A 24,380-nucleotide genomic window follows, 5' to 3' on the forward strand; every position below is an offset into this window, starting at 1 on the left:
TTTCCTGGAAGCTTTGGTTAATATTTTAATATGCTCTGCTTTGTCACATTATTAAATAGCTTATTGGAAAGTTTGAAAGAGAGAGAGAGAGGGTTTCTTTTTTATTTTTCCTATTTTTCTTTTTTCCTTTTATTTGTTGTAAGAATTAGAAATCAATATTAGTTGTGGTTTTTAGCTGATTCTTTCTCTTCTTTTTATTTGAACTTTATACCTCTACAGATCACCGGTGGATGGGGGATCTGGCATCCAGGAGACCTCCACTTAAAATGCACTTCAAGTGGAATTACAGTCTAGAGGGTATATCTTGAAACTAAGCCAGTGACTGTAAACTTATGCAGTAAGAGAGGACTGGAGAAAGGGAGAAGGAATTGGATAGGGTCAAAAAAACAGGAACTAATAGAACTTTGGAGATTACCTCATCATGACCTTTTGCTCATTAATATTTGAATCTGATTCTTTGGCATCTTGGTTGTAGTCTGGTGAAATGTCAAGCATGGCAAAGACTGCATACCTTCAAAGACATTTCTGTGTTAATGAGATGACTTGATGAAGTTGACCTTTAACCTGAACAGGAGCTGAGGAAAGAGAAAGGAAGAGTTTTTATTTCTCATTATGAGGACTTATTCTATGTAGGTTTCTGTAGTTGTGATTGTTGTTATTTGTAGAGTGCTTTATATTACCTTATTTCGAGTTGTAAGGCACTTGCAATTATTTCTATGGTGTTGTTTTTGGGATGTAATGAAGGTTACGCATCAAGTCCTACCATTTTTGTGAAGCCTTCCCTGACTATTTTGGCCTCATAACCTTTTCTTCTAAAATCATATTCCACCTAGAGTTTATTCTGCTCAATTTAGCACTTAATTGCATGTTATACTTGATTTGCTTCAGAACAGGAAGTACACTTTCCACTTTTTTGCATGACAGAATTTTTTGGTTTAAAAGAAGAAAATTGCTTTACTCTATAAAAGGGACAAATGGTTAGTAAAATATTATGCACTCATAAAATACTTACATTTTAAGTGACTATATCCAGTGATTTTTTTTAACGGTTTTCCATATTAGGATCATAGGAATGAAAATTATACAACGAAGAAATTTACTGAGTATTTAATATAAGCCAGGTACTGCAGTAAATGCTACATAGGAATTATTTTTATTTAACCATAATAATAATAATCTATTTTGCAGATGATGAAACCAAAACAAAGATTAAAGTCAGTATCTAGGGAATGGTACTTGGTATGTATGTCAGTTTTTATTAGACCACATACGTGATTTCTCTGTTTACTTTTATATTTTTTTCGTTTGTTTTTCTGACACTGTTTTGGTCTATGGCTGTAAAACTTGCAAGTTAAGTATTTGCTATTGGTGTTATTGTTTTTTAATGTACTGATTAATTGGCTATACCCTTTATTCTTTATTGTAAATTTGAATTCAAAAGACATATATATGTCTGCATTTTTTTTATAATACAAAAATGTTTGCAGAGCTAATAATGGAAATCAAGACGAGGGCATATAAAATTATTGACCAGGGAGAAATTATTTAAATGGTTATTATAGTTTTCTTTCTGGTATAATACAAATTAGTGAATTCAACAGATTCTTTTAGGGTTCTAGTTGTGATGCCATTCTATCAGACTTATCCTCTAGTATAAACTGTAAAAACTAGAGAAAACATAAAATGAATGTATTATCCAAAAATAAAAAAAATAAAAGAAAAGAAAAGAAGGGATCAATGCTGAGTATCAATAAGAATAGATTTTAGAGGAATAGGATACCAAAATACGTAGAAAGAAAGGCAGAGAAAGAACCCAAAAAACTGTCTTTATAAAATTCTTCTTCAGTCTTTGGCTAATTTCTAGGCTACATATGAGGCACACTTTGGGGCTTTAGAAGACAACAGCTGCTGGAATATGAGCAAATACTCTAGAAGTTGCATAGTCAGAGACATTTGAGAATTGGACCCATAGAGAGACCTGATGAATACCATGGCCTTTCAGTTTAAATATCAGTAAAGCCATTTTCAGGGATTAAGGACAAGTTCCTAAGAGTATGACAAGACTAAAATGGACCCACTGCAACTTTAAAAACAAGCACAACAAAATCGACGTGCTCCACTAATAATTTAATGGCCTGCCTGAATAAAACTCAAACTCTGTTGAGGAAGATAAGATAATTGAGAGCCTCCATAGCATCTTATCTGCAATGAAGAGCATATAAAACAGTTTCTTAACATGCTAATAAGCAGAAAAAAACTGACCTATGATCAAAAGTTAAAATAATCATAGATATAGATCGTCAGGTAATCCAGGTATTTATGCCAGCAAACAAAGATTTCAAAATAACTGTGATTAATGTGTTAAAGAAAACAGGAAAGAATGGACAAAATAGCAAAGATGAATTATTTGAATATATATTAAGAATGAAATGTGTAGTCTAGAAAAGCAAAATGCAAAATCTGTAATGAAAAACTCATTAGGTGAAGTTTTAAGCAGAAGTCAAGATTAGTGAACTCCAAGACAGGTCTATAGAAAACACCTAACTTAAACACATTTCAAGACAAAAACAAGAAAAATTTTATTTTCAATTTAAAAAATGGAATGGAGCATAAAAGAAAGATGGAATACAATTAAAAGTAGTAACCATATATGTACCTGGAGTCCCAGAAGGAGAAGAGTGAATGAGAATGGCATAGGAACACTACTTAAAGAAGTATTGCTTGAGAATTTTCAATATCTGAGGAAAGTCATCAATGCACAGATTCTGGAAGCTTAGCAAGCCCATGCAGGAGAAATGCAAAGAAAACTATGAGTATACATAGTCATATGAATATTAAAATATAAAGAAAAAGCTTAAAACAGCTACGGAGCTAAAACACGTTCAGGGGGAAAATAATAAAAATGATGGATGACTTCTCATACTAACAATGGAGGCCAATAGAATGAAACTTCTAAAATTCCAAAAGTAAAAGAAAACTGTCAATATACAATTCAGTACCCAGCAAAACATGTCTTCCAAAAATCAAGGTCAGATGCTTACTGCTGGCTATGTTGAAATAATTGGTACCAGATTTACTCTCAATCACAAACATTTGGAATACCAGACAAAATAAATGAAACCACTGTGTTCAGATATTGGACAGCAGGCAGTGCAGGGCTGTGGTCTCTGAAAGAAGGAAAACAAATGAAATTTAGCCCCAGCAATCTGCCTCTACAAGTACTTTGCAAATTGTGGTACAGGTAGGGTACCCAAGGTAACCCAAGCACAGCATGGTAGTATTGTTAAGAAGACAAAGATTGGAATTTGGAGAGGAAGTTGCCGACACTTATAAGGAAGCAGTTTTGAGATGTGAAAGTATTTTGAGGAATAGCACCAGAAATCTGCACTGGAATCCCTTTGAAGCTTTGGCTGAATACTAAGCTGTTCATGTGTAGGAAAAATCTGTGAGGTCAGAGAAAAAGCAACGCCACAGTACAGAAGCTGAGTACAATTGCCAGAACTCACACAAGGAAGGGAGAATGTTGAAATTTCAACCTGTAAGAAGGGAAAGACTCCACTCAATTCCTGAAGCATTCATTCAGTAAAGCCACCAGAAGAGTGCTTAGTAGTGGGTCTAAAGTTACATTTGTACTAGGTCTAAAGTAACCATAGAGAAAAGGTGATTCTCATCCCTACATAAAAGCGCATACTAAAAACCCTCAAATTTTCAAAAGAAACTGAACCATTTGCCATAACAAAAGTCAACACTCTTTAAAGAAATTCAACAAAATAGAGACACTCAACAAACTAACATTCACAATATCTAGTGTTCAATCAAAATTTACTAGATGTCACAAGAAACAGAACAATTTGGTCTATAGCAAGGAAAATAATTAGTCCATAGAAAAAGTTGCAGAAATGACAGAGGTGGCAGAATTAGCAGATAAATGCTTTAAAACTGCCCCCCCCACACACATGTTCAATGAGTTCAAGATTTAAAGATAAATGTAAATATAAGGAGAGAAATAGATGTTATAAAAATGAATCAAATGGAACGTCTAAAGACAAAAATATATCAGAAATGATAAATATACTGAATTGGATTAGTAGCAAAAATTAGCAACTTTAGAAGATAAGATTAGAAGATTTAAAAGACTGAGCAATGGAAACTATCCAAACGGAGGAAAATTTTAGAGAGCATCAGTTATATCTGGGGCAATATCAAGAAGTGGCAGATATGTCTAATTGGCTTCCTAAGAGAGAAGAAAAAGGAAGAGGAAAAGTGTTTGAAGAAATAATGACTGCAAATATTTTAAATTTGATAAAAACTATAAACCCACATTTCCAAGAAGCTCAATGAACACCAAGCAGGGCAACACACACACACACACACACACACACACACCAATGTACATCATAATCAAATTGCTGAAAAACAATAATAAAGAAAAAATGTTAGAAGCAAACAGTGGGACCAAAAGACACATTACATACAGAGAAACAGTGATGAAATGACTGCATACTTCTTTTTCATCAGAAAACGTGCAGGCCAGAAGAAACAACTCTTTAAATGTGATATAGGAATAACAAACAACTGTCACAATGGAATCTTATACCTAGCAAGCAATAAAGATGAAATACTTTTTCAGACAATCAAAAGCTGAGAGAATTTGTTGCCAGAAGACCTGATTTTCAAGAAGTGTTACAACAAGTTTTACAGGCAGAAATGGAAATTTAGATGTACATAGAGGAATAAAAACTCCAAAAATTAAAAATGTGGGAAATATGAAAGAATTTTTTCTCATTTTAAAATATATTAGATAATGGAATTTTGATACCAAAAATAATGATATAATGATGCTATTGATATTCATAACTTATAAAGAAATAAAATATATGAAAACAATCACATAGAAGGGGTGAATGGAAAGATACTATTCGTATGTATGAAATAGTATAATATTATTTGAGGGGTAGACTGTAATAAGTTAAAGATGCATTTTGTAAAGCCTAGAGCAATCACTAAATGTATAAAACAAGGAGATATAGCTAATTTGTCTGATTAGGGTACTCCAGAGAAACAGAACTACTAGAAGACAGATGATAGATAGATAGATAGATAGATAGATAGATAGATAGATAGATAGATATTGATTGATTTACTGATAAGGTACTGGCTCACTCAATTATCTAGGCTGGGAAGTCCCTCAATCTGCCATCTGCTAGCTGGAAACCCAGGAAAGCCAGTGGTATAGTTTGAAGGCATGAGAGCCAGAGAGCTGATGGTGTGGTTTTTTCAGTCTGAGTGTGAAAGCTTGAGAACCAGGAACACCCATAGCAGGAGAAGATTGATGTCCCAGCTCAAGCAGTCAGTCAGAGGGTGAATTCAACCTTCTAGGACTTCCTTTTGTCCTATTCATGGCCCAAATGGATTCGATGATGTCCACCCTCACTGGGGAGGGCCATCTGCTTTACTCAGTCCAGCAATTCAAATGCCAGTCTCTTTTCGAAAACACCTCACAGTGATACCCAGAAATAACGTTTAACCAGCTATCTGGTCATCCCATGACCCAGTCAAGTTGACATAAAGTTAAGAAGTAAAATATATGAAGTCACATGGAATGGGTGAGTGGAAGGATATTCTTCTCATATATGAAATCGTACAATATTATTTGAAGGTGGACTGATAGGTTAACACATATTGTAAAACTGAGAGCAACCACTGAATGTGTAAAACAAGGAGATATAGCTAGTAATATATAGCTAATGTAGCAAAAGTGGAGATAAAATAGAATCATAAAAATACTCATTTAATTCAAGAGGAGGCAGGAAAATATAGAGCAGATTGGACAAAAACGAAGATCCAGGTCATAGATTTAAATCCAACCATATTGTTAATTATATTAAGTATAATTACATGATATAAGCATTCTGAATAAATGACAGACTTATTATTCTGGATAAAATGGAATTATCCAACTATATTCTGCCTATAGGAAACTCACTTTATAAAGGCACAGAGAGGCTAAAAGTAATAGGAAGGAGTAAGATATACAATACAGACGCTAATCATAAGAAAGTTGAGTTTCTATATTAATATCAGGTAAAGTAGACCTGAGAAGAAGGAGTATTCTCAGGATAAAGAGTGACATTTCATAATGATAAAAGGACCAATTCATCAAGACATTTCAGTCTAAATGTGTGTGCACTCCATAACATATCTTCAAAATGCATGAACAAAGTTGACAGAGCTGAAAGAATAAATAGACAAATTCACAATTATAGTTGGTTATTTTAGCATTCCTTTCAGTAACTGATAAAACTAGTAGATGGAATATTAGTAAGGATATAGAACAATGGCAAACAACTTAATTGACATTTATAGGACATTCCACCACCAACAGCTGCATTATTTTCCCAATGAACATGGAGCACTCATTAAGCTAGAGCATGTTCTGGGCCATAAAACAACTCTCCATAAATTCAGAAGAAGTACAATTACATCAACTATGTTTGCCATCTACCATAGAAATAAATTTGAAATCAATAACAGGCACATTGATGTAATATACTCCACCTAGGCCTTTCTCTGGCAATTGTTTTTTTTAGCCATTTGATTATAATGTTCATTGATGTGTGTGTGGTATCCTACTTTGTGTTCATTGAGATTCTTGGAAATATGGATTTATAGTTTTCATCAATCCAAAAACTCAAGTTCCAGAGGACAGGCAGAAGTACAACAAAGATCCATAATAAAGGAGATGCCCACGGTAGAGGTCAGGCTAGAGGTAAGGAAGCAGAGGCCCAGGTACCCTGAGAGAGGGAGCAATTTATAGGGTGGCTTTCTGTTCTCTCTGAGTAGTTTCACAATGACTTGCCTTGCTAGATTAGTTTCTGTGCCTGAACTTTCTCTATTTCAAAGTGAAATAACTCATGAAATAACTCTAGTTAGAGACATAAAATTTGACACACCAAAACCTAAGCAAGGAAGTGTTGTTACTCAGGCAGCCAAAAGCAAAAGAGAAAGTTGGTGTGAAAGGACAGCTAGCTTTCTTTCACAGAACATATTTCTTTGAAGGAGTTTGTAAGATTTCTACATAATTGTCTTAATTGTGTTTAATTGTATCTTTGTATAAGAAGCAATGGATGATACTATCTCCCTTTTTGTAGAAGAGGAACAGATACTCCCTGGCCCTGTGAAATATATCGGGGGAAAAAAAAGATGTAAAAGGACACTGTAGTGAGAATCTGGAATTTTCATGAATTCTTACTAGACCTACATTACTCTATGGTCTACTTTACTTATAATAGTCCAAAAAAAAAAAAAAAAGGAATAACCTACATCTCCAACAACAGAAGAATGAACAAATGAATTGTGGTATACTCCTAAAATGGAATACTATAGAATAATTAAAGGAATAAACTACCTCCACATGCGTTACATAAAAAAGCTTCACATAATATTGAACCAAAAAAGCAAGTTGCAAAACGACATACCATATGATATTGTAAAAGTTTCAACATAAATAAAGTAATATATTTCTTGTCATATATATCCTTATCATAGAAGTATTTTTTAAAAGTTTTATAACAATTTTTTTTCAATTTCAGTTGACATTCAATATATTTTATATTAGTTTCAAGTGTACAGCATAGAGCTTAGACATTTACATAATTTACAAAGTTATCCTCCCGATATGTCTAGTACCCACCTGGCACCATGCATAGTTATTACAATATTAGTTACTATATTTCCTATGCTGTACTTTACATCCCTGTGACTATTTTGTAACTACCAATTTGTACTTCTTCATCCCTTGACCTTTTTCATCCAGCCCCCCAATACCACCTCCCATGTGGCAACAATCGCTTTGTTCTCTGCATCTGTGAGTCTGTTTTGGTTTTGTTTGTTTATTTTGTTCTTTAGATTCCACATATAAGTGTGATCATATTGGATAAAGAAGATGTGGTACATATACACAATGGACTATTACTCAGCCACAAAAAAGACTGATACCTTACTATCTGCAACAGCATGGATAGACCTAGAGGGTATTATGCTAAGCGAAATAAGGCAGACAGAGAGAGACAAATATCATAATAGTATTTAAAACAAATACAAATGGTATAAGTAACACCAATAATGGTCACCTGTGGGGAGAGGGAGGAAAATGATTAATAAGGTCAGCCAGGGGCTTAAAACTGTATTTATAATGCTTAGTCAATACTTGAGTGTTTATTGTGTAATTCTATGTATCTTTCTGTATGGTTGAAATATTTCATAATTTCAAAGAAGAAGATCCACTGTCTAATTTGAGAACTCAGACTTCTTAAGACACATGTCACCCTGTTTTTCAGAATAGTGATGATAAATAACAGAAATACAATGGATGTGTAGCTGGAAAAATGTGAATATGTCTTGTATTAAATAATGACACTGACCTGAGACTAAGATGCAATTCACTTAATATAAAGTATTTGAATACTTTACAGAAGGCAGTAAGGTATTAATTTTAATATCAATAAAAATTAGCTTAGAATTTATGTTAATAAAATTCATTGTTCATTTTGTAAGAAAACAAAATTCATCCTTTTAATTATTTTTTTCAGGAAAATTTTTCATTCTTTTCATTTTCTATATATTAAAGCATAAAGCAATGAAGACTTTGGTTTCTAGATAAGTTCGAGATTATTGTTTATGTTTGTTTTTTAAATTTTGTGATTGTTTTGGAAAGGACTGTTTGAAATTAGTTCTCTGTGGAAAGATTTCTTCTTGGTTTAGGATTTTGAATATTGTTTATCTGTTGTTGATTTACAAAAGTGCTTCTTAAATAAATATCTGGGCTGTATGAATTTTATCTTAGTGTTACAGCTACATGACTGATCGTGATGAAGCTAATATTTAGGATGATTGCCATCAGTGCTATTAATTCCAATAGTCTCGGAATGCTATTAATTCCAATTATTATTTGGAAGAAATATTAACAGTATTATGATGAAGAAAACCTTACAGACATTCCTAATTGAAAAAGAAATGATTTTAATTTTTTGGAATTTCATTTTAATCCGTTAACGTTATGATTTACACTCATGTATTTCAGGGAAAGGTGGCTCAAACAGCGTGTATGTCAGCTTGCAAGCATTTAGCCACATCCTTGATGCAACTTTTGCTGGAAGCTGAAGTAAGGCAGCTCACCTTGGGAGCATTACAGCAGTTCAACTTGGATGTCAGAGAATGTGAACGTAAGACAGTGAACTATCCCTTTGTTTGTTTTACCTGCATACTCACTTCTGTGGAAAAAAAAAAGTTTTAAGTCTGCGGGGTCTTTGTTTTTGATGAATTCAAAGAATACCTAGAGGACAGAAATAACTGATAGGACATCTAGAAGTAGAATCTATCAGCAAGCTAATTTGAGCATGCAAAAGTGCCTAGGCCCATATGTAGAACAGAGAAGATTCCTGGCCACAGGAAGTTGGCAATCTAGAGGGAAATATAGGCAGACAAACATTTAATAGATCCCAAAGAAAACCTGATTAGTCCAAAGACTTCAAAAGAATGCATTGCTTTTTTATGTTATATTTTAAAACTCCTTGTACATCTTATTTGGAAACCCTTCTTACTCTAAAGAAAAAATGGTGTGTTCTTAGAAAGCATTTATCAGTCAGATATATTTTCTATTACAGGTAGAAACAGAAAACCTTAGACAGTAGTTTAAACACATAGGTTTTCTTCTTCTTATGTGCAGTGAATTACTGAATTGATTTAGTTGCTCAGTGGTGTCATCAAGGACCCAGACTCTTTTTGTTCCCTCTTTTCTGCCATACTTGGAGTGTGAACTTTTCCTCCTCATCTGTATTATAGTCAGAAGAGACTCACATTCAAGACAGGAAAAAGGGGCCAACTTCACCTACTCTTTTGACTAAGAAAATAAAAATCTTTCAGGAGACCCCCTAACAAAGTTTCCTGTATGTCTCATTGGTCAGAAAACTGTTGTATGGTCACCTCCAACTCTAAGGGAGGCTGGGAGATTATCTGGCAAAGTGAAAGAGGAGTATTATTATTGGCATAGTTGATTCATCATGAATCATTCATTTAGAGTTGAACACAAAATTAAGCTTCAGTTAGGAATGAAAAAGGAAGGAATGAAGAGTGTTATGTTCATTGTGCTGTCAGTGAAAAATGAAAATGAACCAAAATGATATGACTATGGGATTTTTTTTCTGATTCTAAGAAAATTAAAATAGTGGAAATTTCTGAGAGTCTGCTAACACTTCTGCCCCACCTTTTTATTTTTACTACTTATTGGTTTCCTTTGGTTGACTTTTGATGGCTAGAAATTAGGGTTTTATTGGCTATGCTGTTTTGAATGAAGAATGAATGAATGAATGAATGACTGAATGGAGTCTTCCAGTTCCAGCCATCACAGAATAACAGGTATCAAAGTTACCCTTCTTCCATTAACAATGTAAAACTGGGTTAACTGTATGAAGCAACTCTTTTGTCTATTGGACAACAGACAGTGCAAGGATGTAATCCTTTAGAGAGGAGAGGTACCAGGTAAGGCAGTCACTCTCATTTTCTGTCTGGGGGCACTAGCCAAATAGCAGTAAAGTAGATCCCAAGTAAAAAAGTATTTCACACAGAAAGACAGAGATTGGTATATAGGGCTGGTAAGGCAGCTGAGATTTGTGGGGCAAGATACTAGAGAACAGGGAGTTGTTTAGAGAAATAGATCTAGAAATCTGCATTGGAAAGCCCTTGAGTCTGGTCAAAAACTAGGTTGCAATGTGCAGGGTGAAACTTTGGCAGAGAACAGCCACAGGAGATCTGTGAGCTTAATAGGAATGACAGAGGTTACAGAGTGCTAGGAGACTTTGGAATTCTGACCAACCAGAGTGGAGAGACCAGCTAAGTATCTTGTGCATTCATTAAGAGCCCAAAATGTTTGGCTTTAACAGTGCTACTCGAGCTTTAGAGTAAGAGCTAATCTTGATCCACCCTAAGGAAACCTAATAACAAGACTTAACAAGAGAGAGGTAATCAGCCAGTAAAATAATTGCCTACCAAAACAAAACTCAACCGTCTTTGAAGAGGAACACACACACACACACAAATTTCAGGCTCTCAACCAAATGGTACCCACAATTTCATAGCAAAAAGCTATAATTTGACATGAAAAGAAGCAGGAAAATGTGATCCATAACAAAAGAAAAAACAGGTAATAGAAAATAGACCCACTGATAACAGCAATGTGGAAAATAGCAGACAGGTCCTTTAAGAATCTGAATATACAAGTACATATCCTCAATAATTTAAATGAAAAGATGGCCATAATGCATGACTGGAGCTGAAATTTTTTTCTAGGTTTGATTAAAAAATATTGATCTACTGACTCAGAAAGCTCAACACATCTTTAGCGGGAAAAACACAAAGTCACACCCTGGCACATTATGGTCAGATTGCTAAAAATAAGCAATGATAAACAAAAAAACCTTTTAAGCAGCCAATAAAGAAAAGACATTATATAATGGAGAGCAATGATAAGAATTACTGCTAACTTCTTGTCAGAAACAGTGCAACCCAGAAGCCAGTAGAATATATTTAAATTACTGGAAAAAAAAGCCTATCAATCTAAAACTCTGTATCTTGTGAAAAATATCCTTCAACACCAAAGGTAAAGACATTTGCAAATAAACAGAAGATTAGAAAATTTGTCACCACAACAAATATAAAAGGTAGTTTTTCAAAATGTAGAGAAATGGGACTAGAGGTCAGCTCAGATCTATAGTGTGCCTACATTGTTCAAAGCTGTCTAGAGCAATAGCCCCTTTCCCACGCCTTTTTCTAGAACCTTGACACTACCTTATTAACAGATGACATCTAATTCTCCTTCCTTTGAATTTGGGCAAGCTTGTGACTTGCTTGTAACCAACAGAATGTGGCAGAAGTGGCCTTTGTGACTTCTGCTGCTAGGTCATAAAAGACAATGCAGCCTCCATCTCCTTAGTTAGCTGCTCATGTGGAGAAACCACACAGAGAAGCCCTGATGCCTGACATTTTAAAGTTTATGTTGTTGGTGCTGTATTTTGCTGTATTCTTTAAAATAGTGTTAGATTTTGTTCTGGCCTCCATTTCCATTACTTGGAATTGGTTGAATCCTTTTGAGACTTGCTTTTAAGTTTATAGTGGGTCCAGAGCAGCCTTTTGTCTAGGTCTTACAGAAACCAAAATTTAAAGCAATACACTTTGGAAGATTCTCTACCCGCGTGCCCAGGTATCTGGAGATCTTTCAACACTGCCTGGTGAGAACACAAAGTATGCCAGCTGTACAAAGGCTCCAGAAGTTATCCTACCTATTCATTTCTGGTGGTTCTTTCCCCAGCCCTGGGTAGTTTCTTCCGATACATGCACAGAGTAGTACTCTGCCAAATATTCAGTGGCACCCTTCTATAGTTTCCCTGAGTGCTCTCTTTTGTAGCCTCATCCTCTCTGGTACTTGGCCCTTCAAATACTAGATGCCTTGGCATTCTGGACTGCAGTCTCTGACTTTGCAACTCAAAGTGTGTTTTGTTTGGGTTCCCTCCCTTTGCCCCTTTTGCATCACAACCTGGAAACTCCTTCTAGGCATGCTCACATGGTTTGTTTCCCTTCTTTCAAGGATCACCATCCTGCATTGACTGTTGTCTAATATCAAAAACCATCCTTTCAGATGCTTTGTCAGTTTTCCAGTTAATTAGTTAGTTTGTTTTTTATGGTGAGAAAATGAGTCCTTCCTCCCTTACTCTATCATGACCAGTAACAGAATAAAGTGAACATCTTTTCAAGGTTTTTTTATTTCATTTTTTTTATATCTGGTCTTTGTGGAAATTTTTTTTTGGGGGAAAAAAGGACAAAAAGAAGATAAAAATCACCATAACGTCATCATTCAGAAATATGTACAATTCCAGGGATTATACCCAGACATGATAATATACAGCAGCCACACAATTGTTTCAAGAAGTCATCTGCCAGATTCCTTGCTTCTAATTAGCCAAAGTTGTTTTACATGCTTCTGTCTTAACCAGTTATTTACCAGAAGAATGAAAACACAATGATTGGCTAGACCAATGTTGATGTTGATTTTAAAGCCATTCTTTTCTGAGTTTTGATGAAAGAGTAGAACTTCATTCTGATATAAAGAAAAGGAGGAAAAGGACTTTGGAGTAGGCAGCCAACAAATACCATTGGTTAAACAACAAAGTCTGATGAATGACTGGGAATGACTATGACTGCATTTCTGATAGAGCTAAAAGATTAAGAGAGATGGAGGGTAATAAAGCTAAATATATGAGCCATGAGTGACGGTCTGGGAGAATCACTGATGAGTAAGGAAAATGCCCATCTCAGGGCCTGATTCTGAAGTACATTTTATGTAGAAGGATGAGTAGTTTCTACTTGAGAGAAGTGAATTCGTATCCTTAGCAGAGACCCAACTTTCAGTTAAGACTAGGGTGGAGACATCATTTAATGAAAAGGTAGGAACGTAATAGAGTTTGTTAACCTTGCAAAAAGGGGTTCCAGAGAGCCAGTATCTTATCTGAAAAGCCATTCAATATTTGTAATAGCCTTTCAGACTTAGATCAGCTTGAAGCTAACGTTTGTAATGCCTACAATAAACATATTACCACTGAAATTTTTTCTAATATATTGCGGAGCCACTAAGTTTCATTGATTTAGAATTCAATGTTTCATTTCTGATTGTCAGTAATTTGTCTGTCAAGAATCTTTACATGGACATTTATTTTACTTTAAAGGAAAGAATTCTTTTCTATGTCTTTTGCTATACCATCCCCCTCATTTTTTTTTCCTTTAGATGCTCAGTGGTCTATAAAAAATCTTAAAGAAATGATACATAAGACTCAAGTGACTATACAGAGGCGTATAAAAGCAGCTCAAATGACAAGATAATTAACACTTCCATCTTTCTACCCAGTGGTGTGTGCATGAGGTATTTTCCCTATTGTCTGTGAGTCCTTGGGAGAACTGTATAGGTCCTGAAAGAAATCAAACTCTGGACAAGATAGAATGGCAATGCACCTTCAGTGTTTGAGTCGTGGGCTGTCACTTGCTTACAGCCCAAATACATAGAGGAATTATATGCATTACCATGAGCCTGAGGTATTCAGCTAATATAGTGTAGTTGCTAAGAATATGTATTTTAGAGTGAGCTCGACCAGATAGATTCAAATCACCACTTACTTTTAGTGTGACCATATGTATATTATTTAACTTCTCACAGCCGACTCCATTTATGAAACAGGAATAGTAAATAATAGTACCGAATATTACAGGGATAGCATCAGAATTAAATGAGATAATACGTCAAAGGGTTTATTTCAGGACTTGACAAAGCATTGAATATGCAATAAGTGGTAGCTTCTCCTGCTGTTAGCAGCAGCACCATCACCACCAACAATTATAAATATTTAGCAATTCTCTGAAGGTCTTTTGCAGGCCACAAACCTTTGTCTATAGTTTGTGAGTCACTTAGATTTGGAGATAACCCTTTTATTTGGTATAAGAAATTAAGTTTTGCTTCTTGATAGTTGTCTGTCAAACCTCTGTGGTTGTTCTGAAAGGTATGACACAGAACTGATGATTTTCTACTTCTTAGCTCAATGCTTTTGAAAGAAATCAATCAGTTAGCTCCGCTGTTTACTCTAGAGAGATGGTAACGACTATTTAGGGTACCATTATCTAACAGGAGCATGGTTAGGAAATTCTTAGGGACAGGCTACCAAGCCTTTAAGGTGAAGGTTATCAGGAATTTAGGAGATTGAGAAAATATTTCTTTCCCTTAAGAATTGACAATGACCTCTGGTTATTTCTGCTTTACACGGATTTCTTCTCATATCTCCATTTGTTTGTATGTCTTATATTTGGTTTGGGATAGTGGAGCACTGGATCCTAGCAGAGAAACTGGATTTTAAATACTAGCAGGTCTAGCTAGCCTAATACTTACCTCCTTGATCTCACTTGGACTACTCTGTCATTCCTTCACCAAGGTGTTCAGTCTATGTCTGGATTTGTCATCTCCCAAGCTTTCTCTTTGCATATTCTAATTAAGAGGGTCTAGGTTCATATTCCAGCTCAACTTCTTGTTCACAGCATTAATTCAGTAATCTGTTTATTTATTCAACAAATATATGTGGAGGCCCTACTCTGTACAAAGTACCAGGCTGGAGATAAAATTGGAAACCATGAATTTTAAATAGGAGAGTGACTTGATTAGATTTGTGTTTTTAGAAGGAACTCTGTCTGCTATTTATCAGGAGCCTCAGAGACCAGTTACAAGGCTATTGCAGTAATCCATGGTAGGGAAGATTTGGGAGCTTCAGCATATTTCTGCATGATAATTTAAGCCATGGGAGTGGACTACTCAACTCATTTTGTCCATCAATAAATTAGAAATACTAATCCCTGCTATATTTGTCTCACACTATTGTTATAAATGAGATCGTGTATGTATGTATAGATGTATATAGATGTATATATATGTACACAATATACAGAAAGTGCCAAAAATGTATACACATTTTAAGAAAGGAAAAAACCGTATTAAAAATACACTGATGGTAACCATTTTGAGCACCTCTTGTAATTGCAGAAGTCAAATGTGACTTGTACGAGTATTCATCTTTTGTTATTATATATTGAATATTACAATTTTAATACAGTTTTTTTCCTTACTAAAATGTGTGTGCATTTTTTAGGCACCTTTTGTATATACGAGGTGTGACCAAAGAATATGGTGAATGTTTAAATAAAAAAATTTGTTACCGTAAAAAACACATTGACATTAAACCCCCTTAACATACTCCCCCTTGCTTCAAACACACTTATCCCATCGTTCTTGCCACTTTCTGAAGCAGTTCTGGAAGTCTTCTTTCATGAGTGTCTTTAGTTGTGCTGTCATGGCTGCCTCGATGTCCTGAACCATTTTGACTTTGGGGAAGAACTAGAAGTCGCACAGTGCCAGGTCAGGTGAATAAGGTGGATAAGGACATACCATAATGTTTTTATTTGACAGAAATTGCCATATACCGGAAGGGATGTGTGATACAGAGCATTGTCATGATGGAGGATGATTTACAGCACACTTTAAAACACAACTTCTCTTAACTGTAGCTCACACCCGACTGAGTGCACCAAACAAGTTGAAACTTGTCACACACTGTTACTAAGGTTGGACGTGCCACTTCTATCCACGTTGAAGATCCCTGCCTTTCCGTTGGATGGCACTTGGCAGCAGCATTCACCGGATTTGTTGATTACATTGGAAAGGCTCCATGTCACACATCGCTTCTAGTACTGCAATTTCTATCAAATAAAAACATTACGGTGTGTCCTCATTCACCTTTTTCACCGGATCTGGTACCGTGCGACTTCTGGCTCTTCCCCAAGGTCAAAATGACCATGAAAGGTAAATGTTTTGAATCGATTAAGGACATCGAGGCAGCCAGGATAGTGCAACTAAAGACACTTATGAAAGAGGATTTCCAGAACTGCTTCAGAAAGTGGCAAGAATGATGGGATAAGTGTGTTCAAAGCAAAAGGGAGTATTTTGAGGGTGATTAATGGCAATGTGCCTTTTACTGTAATACATTTTTAAAAATTTATACATTCACCATATTTGCTGATAACACCGTAGTACATATACATTTGTAAACAGCCATGGAAATTTTATTTATTACAATTATCATTTCTTTATTCAAATGCTATTATGTTTTCTTCTTATTTTCTTTCCCACTTCCACTGTTACCTAATGTTAAATGTTTACAGTTTTTAGATATCTGCTCAGATCTCTAAACTATTCAAAAGATTGGTATATTACAAATATGACATAATCAAGCCAAATCCAGGGCTCATGTGGTTGCAAGGAAATGCAGCAGCAATTGTATCTTTTTATATTTAATGTAATCCATCTTTTCCCAGGACCCATTAGTCTTTTGTGCAGAATAAACTGGGTCCTTGAACACGAAGACAATAGGATGCATCTTGCCAAATTCTCTCAGTTTTTTGATGGTCCAGTTAATCTGCCCTACGTTTACTATTTTGGAAAGGAACAAGGGCTACAGAGCTCTGCATTTCACCATTTTCACCATTACAGCTCCGACAGTATAGGTCAGGAAACCAATGTGGAGAATCTGCCTAAGCTCAGGATTTAGGGAAAGAACTTCAGAGTAAATGTGTGATCTCACTGAGCCCACTGTGATATCAGATAGTGGCAGAACACCATTATTACTTAACCTCCGTAAGTCCCCACTCTAAGGATGCGATAGGTTTTGCATCCCTAAAGAATTAGTTTTAGCTCAAAGTCAGGACCCAGTAGTTCCTGAAAAGTTTGAGCATTTCCATCTCTTTGTAATCACTAAAATAAGTGGCTGCAAATCCCCTTGTTGGTATAGCAGGCTCCTTTTGATTCAGGTGTGAGGTGTTTTAGTGAATGTTAGTCAGGCAAACCTTAATAGGCTCGCTTATGATTTCGCCACTGGAGCTTTACAAAGTGATCTCTCTGAACCTTAAGTACCAGGTCCAAGCAACTGCCAATCGGGATAACTGTACTCACTTACTTTGATTGTCTGCATTACTTGAGCTCAGCTATCCTTGACTCTCCAATTTCATATAGCTAATAATCCACCTTTGGTTACTCCCCACGAGAGTCTCTCTTAGGCCTTCAGGCATTCCTTCATCAATCTCTTCCTGATGTGAGGGAGAGAAGAGAGTCCTCAGGACCCTGGTGAGAAACATACGGAAAGCATATGTGACAGATCCATACTATCATTCTTCCCTTGCAGCCTTTGAAGTTTATATTATGCAAAGGGGGTTCTGGTTCTTAAATAACAGCCAAGCCAGCACTAACCCCAAGTCTGCATCAGCCAACCAAGCAAACTGCTAAAGTAACTACTAGCTAGTACATTAAATCAAGCCTCTCCAGCGAGATACCCTGTAGTAATTAATTTGTCAATCAAGATTATGTTTAGTCGTCCTTAAATAAGAAGTGCAAAATGCATATCCACACAATTGTCCCTGTTTTTGCTGAGATTCTCTAGAAAACGCTTACATTTCCTTCTGGATGTAATTCTTTTCTTCTCTACTCTTATTTTGTACATCACCCTTGAGCCCACGTTGTTTAGATCATAGTTACAGGACAGGATTCCATAGGGAGAGAAGATAGCACAGCAGAGTGCTGCTCTTCTCTGGCAGGGGCGCGGGGAGGAGCGTTCTGCAGAAGGCTGAGGGATCAAAGCCCCACAGTTTCTCTTAGTACCCTTGAGTTTATCAAGGACTACGGTGAGATGATGAAGACAGCTGATGTATCAGTTCATAACTTGAAAGATCATTTTTTGAACTTGATTTGCAGTTCACTCAGCTATCCAGCTATAGACAGAGGGGGATTCCTGCAATAGAGCCTCACACTGGTTCTATTTCCTTGGTTTCTTGAGCGGCACATTCTAGCAAGGACCAGAGTTTGCCCCATCTTCATAATAAGTTGCCCAGTGTTGTTAAAAGCTTTCACATGACTCATATTCTTCCATTTGTAAAAATTGATCAATGGCAGCAGAACCTAGTCCTCCAAAGCTTCACCCTCAGTGGGAACTTGTTCCCAGGCGACTTAAGGTAATTCTTTAATGATGAGCTTGGCTACCACATTCCACACACTGTTGACTTCCCATCCTGGGACGTCTCGATGCCCTTTTCCCTGCCATCTCCTGCTAACCAATTCCAAACATTCTACTTTCAAGTGTTTTGTTTGCCAGCTTGATCCCTAATAATCTGTCTTAATTAGAGAATGTTTACTTGCAAGGAACAGAAATCTATTCAAACCAATCCAAAGATAAAGGAGGGCTTATTTTAAATACCTGGATTTCATAGAATCCAAGAAAAGGGCAAACAATAGATTAAGGAGACTAATTAGATCAGTTATATCTGTTCTGCTCATTCCTGTCTCCTTAGCACCTAGCACAATGCCTGATTTGTTAATAAATATTTACCAAATGAATAAAAATTACTCAGTTAGCAACTACCTCAGTTTCTGGGTCTCTTCTGTCAGCTCTGAGGATGAGATGCAATAGAAGTAGGAAGTAGCTTGGCGTGGATGTCATGTGATATGAATAGAAAGACAACCTGGGGTGTAGTTGGAATCCTAAGGATTATTCCCTTAAGAGGATGTACAACTGACAAGCCAATGACTGGCGACATTAGTTCATAGAGCCTCTTCTATGGATTATAAAGCCATCTTTGCTAGCAACAGTCAATTCTCAGTATATCAGCTGTATAGTACGTCTTTAATATCGTGGGTGATGGAAACAGGTAGCTTGGCCCTTGAAACCTGCATCTTCATTTTAATAATTTGTGCAGACGTAACTCCTCCTCTAAAACTCATTTTCTTTATTAAGTGAAGTTACAGTTGTACCTCTCTTACTCACTTGTGACTAAGTGAGTAATTACACATACCATATTTCCCCGAAAATAAGACCTAACTGGAAAATAAGCCCTAGCATGATTTTTCAGGATGCTCGTAATATAAGCCCTACCCCCAAAATAAGCCCCAGTTAAGATCGTCAGCCAGATGGACACATTTAGTACATCCATTGCAACACATGATGGATGTATTGAATTATAAAATAATAATATTAATATATAATTAAATATAAATAAATAATATTATTTTAATACTTAAATAAACGATAATATAAATTATAATTGTTTGTAAATACCCAGCGGGGGCCTTTGGATGAGAGGTAAATGCCTATGTAAACAGATGAACTCGAGGCTTATTGCCAAATGACCAGTCGAGTACAGACACAACATATGAATAATGTGCACACTTGATAACGAACGGATATGGTTGTGTCTAATATGAATCTTCATAATACAATACTTCGTGTGTTGTAATGGACATACTTAATGCACTCGTGTGAAATAAAGAAACATTTTCTGAATTTTGGTGCCTGCAATTTTTCATTGCTTTTGTGTGGACCGTCATTCTTTTTTTTTTTCTTTTTTTTTTTAAATTTATTGGGGTGACAATTGTTAGTAAAATTACATAGATTTCAGGTGTACAATTCTGTATTACATCATCTATAAATCCCATTGTGTGTACACCACCCGGAGTCAGTTCTCCTTCCATCACCATATATTTGATCCCCCTTACCCTCATCTCCCACCCCCCCACCCCCCTTACCCTTTGGTAACCCCTAAACTCTTGTCTGTGTCTATGAGTTCTTGTTTCTCATTTGTTTGTCTTGTTCTTTTGTTGTTTTTGGTTTATAGACCACATATCAGTGAAATCACATGGTTCTCTGCTTTTTCTGTCAGACTTATTTCGCTTAGCATCATACTCTCAAGATCCATCCATGTTGTCACAAATGTTCCTATATCATCTTTTCTTACCGCCGAATAATATTCCATTGTGTATATATACCACAACTTCTTTATCCATTCATCTATCGAAGGACGTTTTGGTTGTTTTGGACCATCATTCTTAACTGTCATCATTTTTGTTGCCACTCCTGTCTCATAAGTCTTCAATTAACACTTGATTTCATGGTAGAGTTAAAGGGAATAATATTTTGACCCCCAGACAAGATGAGTGCAAAAAGAAAGAGCTATTCCATTGGTTACAAGAAAGGAATCATGGAGGACTCCCGGGGCAAGAATCTCATGGCTTTCTGCAAAGAGAAGAAGTTGGATCTCCAAATGGTTTGAAAATGATGAGCAGAGTTCGATAACCTCAGTCAACAGGTGGACTAGGGAAATGCTAAGAAGTGCAAGTGTGGATCAGGTCGGCAACCATTATTTCCTGAGCTGGAAGACATCATCTGTGAATGGATTGATGACAGGAGAGCAACGGTTTTGGTTGTGCACAGGGCCAATATTCAAGCATTTGCCCTTGCAATGTCATCACAGTTAGAAATATCCCCAGAAGAATTCAAAGCATCACAACACTGGCTGGGTGGCTTCCTTCAGCCATATGACCTATCTGTAAGATTGACAACACCGTTCAAGCTGGAAGATACTGAAACTATTAAATGTGCACTTGCCTTCAAGTCCTTGGTTGATGGCATCGACTTTTCTAAATACCAACTCTCCAACATGATTGCTATGGATGAAACTGCAGCGTTTATGGGCCATGGATCTCAAACGACAATTGATCAAAGGGGTGCCTCGTCAATCTACATTCCCTCCACTGATTATTAAAGTGCACATGTTACCTGTATTTTGGCAATTCATCTGGATGGAAAGAAAGCCCCACCTCTAATCATCACTAAGGGCAAGAAAGATAAAGCTGAGCGTGTTTCAGGCATTTATGTTCTTGAAACCAAAAAAGCCTGGTGCACACAAGGAGTAATAAGGAAGTGGGTTGATTTAATGCAGCCACTTGTTTTGCAAGGTGGCCAAAGAGGTCTGCTAGTCTGGGATTCAGCCAGCACTCACGGTGCTAAAGACATGAAGAAGTTCCTTGCAGAGAGAAGAATAGATCAAATAATGATTCCCGCAGGAATGACTGCCTATCTCCAGACTCTTGATATTGCAATAAACAAGCCATTCAAAGAGCATTTGTGCATGGAAATCAATGATTACATTGAAAATAGAATGCAGAGAAATTAGCTTGGAAACTGTAAAGCCTAGCCTGCAAGAAGTCGTGATGTGGGTGAAAAATTCATGGGATAAAATCACTGACAGCTGTGTTGCCAGTGCACTACGAGCAGGCTACGTGGACAAGAAGTGCTCATTTAAGGAGAGCTCTATTGCTGGACATGAGAGATTGGGGCCAGTGGTTCTATAGGAAATGGAGTCGCAAGAAATTCGAGCCAGAATTCGGGGTTTGGAGAGTTATGGCGATGTTCCAGAAGAAGATGACATGCCTGTATTTGAATAAATGTAGATTTTTGTACGTGAATAAATGTAGATTGTTGTACATGGAAAAATAAGATATCCCCTGAAAATAAGCCCTAATGCATCTTTTGGAGCAAACATTAATGTAAGACCCGGTCTTATTTTTTGGGGAAACACAGTAGTAAGTACTCAATAACCATTAGCTGCCGTCCTCACTGTCCTGTCACTGTCATCATGATCAGCAAGAGTGTTGGGCTGGAAGTCAGGAAACTTGTACTATAACCTCAGTTTTGCACCAACTGGCTGTATGGTCTTGGGAATTCATTAAACCTATTTGTGCGTTCGGCTCCTCATTTCTTCAATGAGAACATTTGGCTCGATGATTTCTGAATTTCTATTTAGTTCCAAGATACTAAGATTTATTGTAAGAGGGAAGATTGTGTGGACATTTTTATGTTCTGGGGGAGTTGTTATAAGAATTAAATGAGATAATGCGTATGAAATGCTTTATAGATCCAAGTACATACATAAATATTTGTAAGAATTAGTAAATATTAAATGTTTATCATTATTTTATTGTAGTTATGTATGATGCCATATTCTCAGGGGACTTAGAGTATATGGAAGCAGAAAGCAGGCTGTGAGTGATAGCTATCAGAGGGGCTCTTGTAAAGTCATTGAGAGTTGGAATAAGGTATTGACCTTAAACAAATAGACGGCCAGATAGTTCTCCAGCAAAATGGGTTAATCAGGAACAACAAAGAATTGCAATTCAGGACATGCAGTCTAATGGTGAACCACATACAAATCCAGGGAAACAAAGGCTAAATGCTCTTTTAAGGACTTGGGAAAGGCTGTTGTAATCAAAGAGTCCACTGGAGGAAACTAAAAGTTCCAAGCATAGTGACTTTTCATTGGCTAAGTCATGGCTGTCTCCCATTGTGTGATCTGTTACGGGGCAAGGAGGAATCTTCTCCGTCTCCTGCTGAGGTAAGAAAGTGGTATCACTTACTTTGGGAAATGCAAGGTAGTCTCTTCCTCTTGGGGTCAGTAGTGTGCATTGATTGACATGTGCATGAGAGTTCTTTCTTCTAGCCTCCCAAATCCATTTTTAAATGAGGTTTCTGTTTATTAATTTTCATAAAGGCCAATAATTTTCTCCTGAAATTAACTTTCTGTATAATCTTTCAGGTAGGATTGTCTCAGCATCTGCTTTATACGTTTTACTTTTGAATAATACTGATTTAGGAAGAAAGTCAGGCTGTCTAGTCAAGACCGGAAGCACTCTCGTATCCCGTAGAGATGTCAGTGTGGTTGGGGATGAAATCAGAGTTGCCATGATGAAGCGTATTCACTAAGCAGTCCTGAATTACAGAGGAGAATAAAGAGTATGAATATATTTCTTTTGGAAACTTAGGTATCAGGACATGAATACTGACTGGTAGAAATAGACTTAAAGAGGAGAAGTTTGCTCTCTTGTAAAATTAAATAAATCTCAGAAATGTTAAATCACTGTAGCAAATGGCACCATTTCATGTTAAAGGATTCTTGTGAAAACTTTGGTATTTACTTCCTTTCCAATTAAAGTATATTTTTTGTTCTTTATCCAAAGGACACTCTTCAATAAGCATTTGGTACCTCTTCAAGTCTTAAAAAGAAAGTCACCTTACGAATGTAAAGTTTGAAGAGAGACAAATGGAGGAAGTTTGAACTTAGTAAAATTTTAAACCCAATAGGTTATATGAAAATAACAGGTGTCTCTTTTGTTAGAGACTATAAAAAAATACACACACACACACACACATATATCTTAAAAATGGGTAGACTACTGAAGGACATTTTGTGTGTTTCAGTATCATTAACTTCAGATCTCTTAGCTTCTGTCCTCAGCCTCATCTTTCTGAATTATAATTTTAAAACAAGCTTTCCCTTTCTGCCCTCTTCCATCTGAGAAACATTAAGGTGAGAAGATTGATGATAGACTTCAAGCTTGTATGCAGAAAAATAAACTTGTATCCTATAATTTGCAATGTTCTGCACGTGTGAAAATCTAAGGATAACTAGTTGTTATTGCTTTAATATGATAAAGACAACTTGTTCCATGAGACATGCTCCATGGCTAATGAATTTTGTCTTTGGGTTGATTGACTAGTTAATGGAATCAGAAAATTATTTTATGTCTCTTCTTTACAATAATGCTTTCATTCTCTAACAGGGAATGTGTAGGGATTTGGGTAGCGAGTTTTTATTAGAGCACATCCTTCTTTATTCATTTTATCATTTGCTTTCCCCATTTCTCAGTTTTGTTCTGTATTCTTCTTTCTGATACTCATTTTGTTTCAATATTGCAGTGAAAATTATGGATTTGCAAGGGAGAATCATTAAGTTGGTGATTGTATCTATATACACACACACGGTTATCAACAGTTCATTCATTCTCTGCATTCTTGTTTTCTCTGTAAGACCTGGAATACTGTAGATATTCTGTACAAGAAATGAGATTTAAAACTCAGGTG

At 36.2% G+C, this 24,380-nt stretch overlaps 1 protein-coding gene across 3 annotated transcripts in view; it reads left to right on the plus strand.

The window, feature by feature from the left end:
* EXOC6B (exocyst complex component 6B) overlaps nucleotides 1–24,380 on the plus strand; it is a 584,188-nt gene that overhangs the window by 386,236 nt on the left and 173,572 nt on the right. For all 3 annotated transcript variants that reach the window (XM_033124336.1, XM_033124337.1, XM_033124335.1), the window contains exon 19: nucleotides 9,083–9,224. In XM_033124336.1, the coding sequence (XP_032980227.1) occupies nucleotides 9,083–9,224 (142 nt within the window). The remainder of the gene's footprint in view (nucleotides 1–9,082; nucleotides 9,225–24,380) is intronic.

The sequence above is a fragment of the Rhinolophus ferrumequinum genome, chromosome 13 (assembly GCF_004115265.2).
Source record: "Rhinolophus ferrumequinum isolate MPI-CBG mRhiFer1 chromosome 13, mRhiFer1_v1.p, whole genome shotgun sequence".
Taxonomy (NCBI): domain Eukaryota; kingdom Metazoa; phylum Chordata; class Mammalia; order Chiroptera; family Rhinolophidae; genus Rhinolophus; species Rhinolophus ferrumequinum.